The sequence below is a fragment of the Telmatherina bonti genome (genome assembly GCF_933228915.1).
Source record: "Telmatherina bonti genome assembly, chromosome: 16".
Classification (NCBI taxonomy): Eukaryota; Metazoa; Chordata; class Actinopteri; order Atheriniformes; family Telmatherinidae; genus Telmatherina; species Telmatherina bonti.
In genome coordinates this window covers 16,718,174-16,726,648 of record NC_136614.1, presented here as the reverse complement: position 1 = coordinate 16,726,648, position 8,475 = coordinate 16,718,174, and the positions used below count along the sequence as shown (strand labels likewise).

The 8,475-nt window shown below is 36.4% G+C and overlaps 2 protein-coding genes across 3 annotated transcripts in view; both read left to right on the top strand.

The window, feature by feature from the left end:
• The window catches only part of LOC306767147 (uncharacterized protein), a gene marked incomplete at both ends in the record, with an annotated part of 15,530 nt that extends 14,994 nt beyond the window's left edge, over nucleotides 1-536 (top strand). Inside the window, 3 exons of the mRNA XM_079255069.1 lie at nucleotides 81-165; nucleotides 333-414; nucleotides 531-536. Of these exons, the coding sequence (XP_079111195.1) occupies nucleotides 81-165; nucleotides 333-414; nucleotides 531-536 (173 nt within the window). The remainder of the gene's footprint in view (nucleotides 1-80; nucleotides 166-332; nucleotides 415-530) is intronic.
• Nucleotides 537-4,002: 3,466 nt separating this feature from the next.
• The window catches only part of rngtt (RNA guanylyltransferase and 5'-phosphatase), a 97,258-nt gene continuing 92,785 nt past the window's right edge, over nucleotides 4,003-8,475 (top strand). The window contains exons 1-4 of one of the 2 annotated variants that reach the window (XM_079255351.1): nucleotides 4,003-4,369; nucleotides 5,386-5,495; nucleotides 5,575-5,678; nucleotides 5,780-5,868. In XM_079255351.1, coding sequence (XP_079111477.1) covers nucleotides 4,306-4,369; nucleotides 5,386-5,495; nucleotides 5,575-5,678; nucleotides 5,780-5,868 — 367 coding nt within the window. In that variant the 5' untranslated portion in view covers nucleotides 4,003-4,305. Of the gene's footprint in view, nucleotides 4,370-4,671; nucleotides 4,704-5,385; nucleotides 5,496-5,574; nucleotides 5,679-5,779; nucleotides 5,869-8,475 lie in introns of those variants that run through there. The other variant, XM_079255352.1, reaches the window with a different exon arrangement.

The following is an 8,475-nucleotide window of genomic DNA, read 5'->3' as shown; positions in this document are numbered from 1 at the left end:
TGGCATTGCTGTGATTTGATGCTATATAAATAAAGTTGAATTGAACTGAATTGAAATTTATCATTTGTTTTCCTCAGCAGATCAATGGCTCATTGTTTGGATCTGTGTCTTTGGAGTCACCATTGTCCTTGTTGTGGTTTCTCTTGGAGCGTACTGTGCCATTCAGTAAGTCTTGACTCAATGCGAAACAAAACTGCCAAACCAAGAATTTTTCCTTAATAATGGAAGGTTTGTTATGATATTGAGAGCCTTTGTTCACATCATTTTTATGTTTGACTGTGAAATCCTCAGAAAAAAAAATGAGTCTTTATCTTTGTTGATTTGATTTTTAGGTGGAAGAAATTTCGGGAAAAGCTGGTGCCAAATCCAGGCCTTAGTTCTCTGGGGACATGGTTGCCGTGGAGCCAACAGAAGGTAAAGTCAGTCGGCTGTAGGATGATCTCATCTGTTTGAACGTGGCTGAAGGATTGAAAACTGTCATGATGTGTGTTTTCTATTTTTAGTTTTGGTTTCTTGTTTTGTATCTTTAGTTCTAGTCTTCCCTGTTTAGTACCTTTGTTTCTTGTTTAGCCTTTGTTCCTGTTCATTAGACCTGGTCTCATTTAGTTCATTCACTTCTCCTGTGCCTCGCTTTGTTCCTGTGTATTTATACCCCTTGGTTCATGTTCCCAGTGCTGGTCCATTGCTTGTGTTTGCTGTGTGTGAGTCTTGGGGTCAACCCTGGTTTCCCTGTTTTTTTTTTTTTTGTTTTGTTTTTTTTAAAGATTAAAACATATTTATTCCGCATCTCTGGCTCCTGTTCCTGCATTCGGGTCCTCACCTCCACCGTGACAGAAATGATTTAATTCTGTTTTTTTTTTTTTTTTTTAACTAAAGGATTTCCATTTAATTTTTTTCTTGATGTTATTCTTATGCAAGTAATTCTGGGCGTTGTGAATGGTAGCTGTTGTTGGGGATGCATTTTGTTACTAATTTTTCAGTTTCAGCTTGGTGTTTAACTTTTTCATTTTTCAAAACAATAGAGGTGTTTGTTTTTTTGCACTTTTAATGGTTCATACATGGGATTGTGTCTTACTCAGATGTGTGCCTGCTAAAAAATCCTGTCACACAGGTATATTATTTAGATATTTGTTTGTTAGATACTTAGATTGTATGGTTTATCACAGTAAAAGTGAATTTGGGTGGGAGAAGGTGGAAACCCGAAAGGGTGGAGGCAGAAGCCAGTAGCTTATAAAGCTTGTAAAAAATTAAAATGAAATAACTATAAAGAAAAGATTAAAGAAAAGATTTATGACATTGCCACCACTAATAAACATAACTTCTGAAACTATTATCAACAATAGGATCTTTAGAATTTTTTTGTAATAATTCAGTGTTATATCATTTATTTACTTTCTTTAAAATGATTTTAAAGTGGAACTTATTTTTATGGGCTGCACGGTGGCATAGTGGTTAGAACTATTATTATTTACTTTATACTTCTGTAAACTTCATGGCTTGCAGTAAACTGAAAATGGAATTTTCCTTCAGAAAATCTTCACAAACAGCTTTTAATATAAAGTTTTCATGTCTTCAAACAGCTTTTAATATAAAGTTTTCATGTCTTCTATACACATTTTTTGTTAAAAAAAAATCCCTCTCTCCATGTATTTTCAGGAGGGATACTTCCAACCATTCAGTGAGCCATCCAAAGACATCTGTGACCAAGTCTACACAGAAGAAACTCACAGAGCATCCACACCCTCGCTAGCTGCAGACTGCAATGGTAATGCTGCCAGGGACCGTTACACACACGTATTCTCTTATTCAGTTGTCACTCCTTTGTCAGAAGTAAATGATGACAACCTGGCCAAACTTACAGACACACTTTTTTCGTCAACTGGAGAACCCACAACATTCCTTTTCACAGAAAGCATTTTAGTTAGCCCATATCGAAGCCAGAGTGTCCTGGAAAATCCTATGTCAACAACTGGGGAAGAAAACAAGCAAGCCTCAGGAAACCAGCAAGACAAAATGACAATGAAGACTGTGTATGTTAGCTTGGACGTGCTTGAACAAGATAATGCAAGGTGAGAATGTTGGAATGAAAACTACTGAGAGTTGTGAGTCAAGAATGCCGTTAAAACACTGAAGAGATCAGTAGCGACTTGTAGCTTTATGCTGCCTGGCCCTGCAGACTGAAAGCAAAAAAATAGTATTAAACTTACGGAATCAGTGAAAGTATGTGCTTTGCTACTGGTGTTTTTACTGTAAATGCTTATTCATAGCAACCTGATGTATGCCTCATTAAGATATCTCAGTGTCTCCAACTGTATATACCTTTATTGAGACTGTTTGTACTTCATTTAATGCAAAGCAGAATTTCTCAGTAATGGACTTCTGAAATATTATTGGCTTCATGGGGAACTCGTATTTCAAACATACATACTATACAAAAATCTTGAACCATCTCTTATTTGTAAATATCAAAAATAAAACGAGACTGCACCTTTAAATTGTCTTGTGAAATTTTTTTCAGACTTTTTTTAAGGACTTTCAATGTTTTTGTTAGGAGGTTGCTTGGTTTTTCATTCAGTTTTGAACCTTGTTTCTTGCATCAGACCATTATGTGAAAAATTATGTTTTTGGTTTTTTTTCTTCAGTTTTATTTTTGTTCCCATGGGGCATGTCCTTAATAAATTTAAGGAAACAGGTTTAGTCAAGGACAAAATGGACAAGTAGCAGAACCAAAAACAAAAACCCATAAAAGAGACATCTTTCCCTTCAGTCCATCTTTTTACAAATTTAACATTATGATATAAACATTTTTTTTGTATATCTAGCACTGAAGGAACCCTCTGAAAAACAAACAAAAAACAAAACAAAACACAGACACAAGAAACACTCTTGCTCAAAGTGCCAGGCTGTGTTTTCAAAGTTCCATCTATAAAACGTTGACTTTAAAATGAATTACAATTGTACAAACGTTCATTTGTTTGACTATGTTTCAGATAACCATTGCACCTAATTCCCCTTTTCTTGACAGTGTATATGGAAATGATGGGTGGCAAAAGACTTGCACAGTACTGCATTTCTCAAAACATGTTTTGCAACATGAGTGTTCAATCCAGCCGATGCTTAGTTCATGTTGAAAGGGCCCGAATGGTGTGTTTGCATTGTATGTATTGTGAAAAACACCACTGTGCTATTTGCCTGTAAAGGTAAAGTAGCTTTTTAGTATTATTTTCAGACATATTGTCTGTTTGTTTTCCCATCTTTAAACTTGTGCAAAGTCTGATTGTGATTTCTCCACTTATACAAAAAATGTACCATAAAAATGCTCTAATATGTTGTAGATTAATACAACTAAACATGAACAAATCAGTAATGAAAATTATTTGACCAAATTAATATTAAGAAAATAATCACGTTTTCATTACAGAACACTTTGCATACCAATCTATGTAGTATAAGACTAAATAAAATGACCAAATATATGAATGGCATACATATATTTCAAGTGGAAAAACAAGTTTATCACATCTTTGAACAAGCTAAACAAAATGTAGTGTCACTGACAGTGATGTGCGGGTTGTGTGTTTCTTGTCACTTAACTAATGTTTTATTTGTTTTATTAACCTGTGTTTGTTTAAAGAGACAGTATTCAGGGAATGATGTATTTCGGATAAAGTGGGGATGGGTGGGTGGGGGGCGCGCTCTGTCCTTGTGTATGTATGAGTGTGTGGAAAGAGCTTGTGTCTTTATTGTTTTTAAATGCCTTGTTATCTACCGTTTTTTTTTTTTTGTTTGTTTTTTTTTATCCTTATGACTTGATTTTATCTAGTAAAGCTCTTTGTGTTGTCTGTGGCATGAAAAGTGCTAAAAAAAAAAAAAAGAAAAAAAAAAGTTTTATTTGATTTGATTTGATTTATCATTTACCAGCAGGGGGCAGCATAGAACAAGGACTCATTTGAACCACAATCAAGAAGAAGAAATTAGCCATTTGCTTTAGCACATGTTAGCTAACTGTTTTGGTGACTACTGAGTTAATGCTAGCTACTTGCTAACAACCTGGATTAAAGATACAGAAACGGGGAAAATTACATCGATTTTGTTTGGATGCTACCAGTGAGCCGTGGCAACCGATGTTTCGTGTTAATATCTTCGTGCCCGTCAGAATGCTGATCGGGCTTGAACTTGTTGGATGATCCTCCTTAATTAAAAGCTAAAGGGCCCAAAATCCACGGTGCTCGAGTGGATCATTACCCTGAAGAACCAAGCCGCGGACCAGCTTAAAACACACGGTTGTAGTCATTATTATCAACCATGTCGCACACTGGACCACCTCCTCGATGGCGAAATTGTCCCAGAAGAGGGCACCCTGTTGCTGGTGAGTGGACACTTCATTGAATTGAGTAGAAAAGATTAGGTTTAGTTGTGCTGGTTATTAGCTGCGTAAAGTGGGGTAACCTAAGTTTGTTGCACAGCATATTGGCGCGACTTAACCCGCTCTGTTGTAAAAAAAAAAAAAAAAAAAAAAGATCATTATTTCTATACACTATATGATATTTAAACTATTTTAATAGAAAGAGTAGCACACAACACCCTTGCCTCCGTTGTAGTCATTCAAAAGTTGCAAGGTTAGCATAAACCAAAGTGAGCAGTCTGTAGTTCATTAAGCAGTGTCTGATGTGACTTCGATTGTATACTTCAGTTATTTAATGGTAATACTATAACTCCTGACCTTTTTAATGCACAACTTTCTTTTGTCGTTTTTGGTTTAGTTTAATGTACCATATTTCTTTTTAAATCAAAGCTGGTGTGGCATTTTAGGCGGGCGATGATGAGCTAACATAGCACATGTGGCTAACGGGCTATCAAATCTCAGCACATCTTAAAAGCGCCTGGGTGACTGTTAAGAAAAGAAAAAGGTTGTGTTATTAAGGGTCTTTTTCCATGTGAAAAGGGGGTGTAAATTCTGTTGTCAAACGGTGCAGTCCAAACATCACGTGTCAAAACAAACAGAGGCTGCAGTCCTGCATGGAGTGCACATGATGCTGTGTGGATGCTGCTGACAGTATCAGAGCATCCTAAGCACCACATTTCCATTATAGCAATGATACAGTTCTGATTTTTGTTCCGTTTTATCGCTGCAGTTATCAAAACGCCGTTAGTGGTTGTCTTTAGTATTTCCACATACACCGCCCGCCCGCCCCCTTTTTAAAAACAGAAAATGTGAATGAAAACAGAATGCAATGCAAATTTAATGAGCCCAGTTTACTCTCAGTAAAACATAATTAACCTGTCACATGTTGGAACAGAGAAATTTTTGCCATTTTATGGAAAATATTACCTTAACACATTTTTAGTATTTAATTACGACTCCTAAATCACTTATGTTCTTAGATAAATTCCTGCCAATGAAAACAATGTTGGGTCCCAGATACGATGAAGAAGTTGCTGAAGAAAATAGGTTTTATCCAAGCATGCTGTCCAACTATCTAAAAAGTTTAAAGGTAAGTAACTTAGAAAAAGAAGAAACATTGAACCCTTTTGGAAAGCTTTATCTTACTGTGTCTTCTTTCTTTTTTTCAGGTAAAAATGGGTTTGCTCGTGGATTTGACGAACACTACTCGCTTTTATGACCGCAACGACATAGAAAAAGAAGGAATTAAATATGTAAAGCTTCAGTGTAAAGGGTATGAGCCGATTTAGTGTCACATATCAAACTAGTTGTCCAGATTTGTAGCGTTGCAGCTCTTTCAGGGATAATAATCTGAGGACTGTCACTCTGTTTTAGTCATGGGGAATGCCCTTCAAGGGATGTAACTGAAATGTTCATCAGACTCTGTGAGCACTTCATAGAGAAGAATCCTACAGAACTCATAGGTAAGTTCTGTGATTTTAATCATTTTACTCGCATCTTTTGCATATTTTGAATTCTCAGATTTAGTAGAGGCTTATTTCCAAACATATTTGCATGTCTTGACATAAAAGGCTGGATTTGCAGTTGTGAAAAAAAACTAGACTTTTTTTGATTTACAGTCAACTGAAATGACTTTGCTCAACCATAACTTGTTTATGTTTTGTTGTTGTCCTCCATTACAACACAAACAGTCTTCACATTCCTGACTCTTGAGTATGAATCTCAAAATTGAACAACATTTCGGATCGCTAGACCCACTGATACAAAGCTAAAGTCATTAAGAAATTGTTCAAGGAGAATTTCCTGTAAAAAAAAAAGAGAAAAAAAAGGAAAAAAAAGAGCTAGATAAGATAAGAAAAAAGTTGGAGAAATGTGGAAAAATAAAGTGATAACTATAGAATTATATAGAAAATTATGTTTCCATATATTACAATGTAATTTATACTGATTTATTTAATTTATTTTCTTTTTCTTTTCTTATACACTGCTCAAAAGTGAAAGGAACACATTAACATCATTATGTAACTTAATGCCAGTCCCACTTCTGTGATATCATTCTGTGCAGTGAGGAAGTAACACTCACTGTAAATCAATTTTGCCTGCTGTTTTACACATGAAACAGACAACAGGTGGAAATTAGAGGCAGTTAGCAAGACAACCGCTATAAAGGAATGGTCCTGCGGGTGGTTGCCACAGACCGTTTCCCTGTTTATGTCCGACTGTCCACACTAATCCCTAACCCCTCATTTACTTTATAGGGCTACAATATATAGCCCACAAATTATTCTGTTGGCAGTGCAGACACAAAGCTGGCTATTTTCTCCTCGTCGCAGATCACATGACTACCGACTGTCACCGCGGCAACCATCATGCTCATTCCCAATTTGTGTGAAAATATTTTATTTTCACATATTTTAATTTATTCTTTCTTGCATATGTAAACAAAAAGATATAAAAATTAGTAGTTTATTGTTTTTTTAATTTATTTTTTACCTCACTTGATGCGAACCCCCCTTGTCATTTGTGCCATTTTGAGGTCCTGCCCACAATGCAACAGTGATCAACAATGCTCACTATTTTTTAAGATGCATTGTGAGTAATTTTGAGTGCAATAGTTTTTTCTGTCTGGACATTTGGACACCCCTAGAAAATGGTGTGAACACTATATAGGACACTATATAGGGAATAACGTGGACATTCGGACACCGTCTTCATCCTTTCTGGCTGATTTTTGGTCATGTTTGTATTTTGCCAGCACTCTCACCTCTAGAGGTGACATGAGGCAGTGTCTGCAACCCACAGAAGTTGCTCAAGTAGTGCAACTCATCCAGGATGGCACATCAATGCACACTTTGGCAAGAATGTTTGCCGTGTGTCCCAGCACAGCGTCGAAAGCATGGAGGAGATACCACGACACAGACTTGTATACCAGACGATGTGGAGGGAGCTGTAGGAGGAGAACAACCCAGCTGCTGGACTGCTATTTGCTCCTCTGTGCAAGAAGAGCCATACAGAATGACCCTCAGCAGACCACCACTGTGCATGATTCTGCCTAAACTATCAGAAAATCTCTGATGGTGCTATGAGGGTCACACGTCCACCAATGGGGCCTGTGCTCACATCCCAACACTTTGCATCTTGATTGGCAGCTGTCATAGGATTGGCAGGATCACCACTGGTATCCTGTCCTTCTTATGTGCTTCTTCTAATATGATTGTGCTCTAGAAACTAGTCAGAATCAGAGTTTTAAGGTTGTAAACTTGTGCAGTATTGCCTGAAACACACTTACTGGTGGTGTTGCCGTCTATGTCCAGCAGAGGGCAGTGTTGCTCTAAAATGTAAGCCTCTCCGCAGTCACATCAGCTTCGTATCACAGCTGCAGTTTTCCCTTTTGAAAGTTTATACCGGTACTTACAATTCCTACAGATGTGGAATGCATTGACACTTTTCAATATTGAAGAAAACCCTAAAAATAAAAATAAAAAAAAACAAAAACAAAGTAGGACTTCCTTTGGAGTGACCACTGTAGGTGATTTAGAGGTGAAGGAGTATCATATGGCATATAAATAAATTTAATCTTCTTGATCAATGTTGGTGTGAGTGGATGCTTTTTTTCCCTCCACCTTTTGTCCTCGTAGCAGGGGTTGCACTGCTTATTAATAAGCACTTTCTTTAAAATATTGTCTTCATGTATCTTTTCTAACACACATTCCTAGTTTTTTTAAGCTGATATGCAATATGTAATAATATATTAGCTGATTGCTGAGCAGTAACAGCTTTTGACATGCATGTTGGCCTATTAAATCAACTCAGCACAATGTTTCATGGTCTTTAACAAGGATTACAAAAGCTTCAGGTATTGTTGTAGGTTGTAAATCTAGATTTGGAGCAGCAGCAATGATTTTTTTTCTTTTGTCTTTACAAAATATTTTTTAATGCTTTTTTTTTTTTTTTAATCAAATTTTTTAAAGTGTTTAATCATACAATTTGCTGAGAAGAATTTTGGGGGCTTCTCCATCAAGCTTGTATGATTTACGATCTTGTACTTCCAGGTTATTGGCAACAGGATG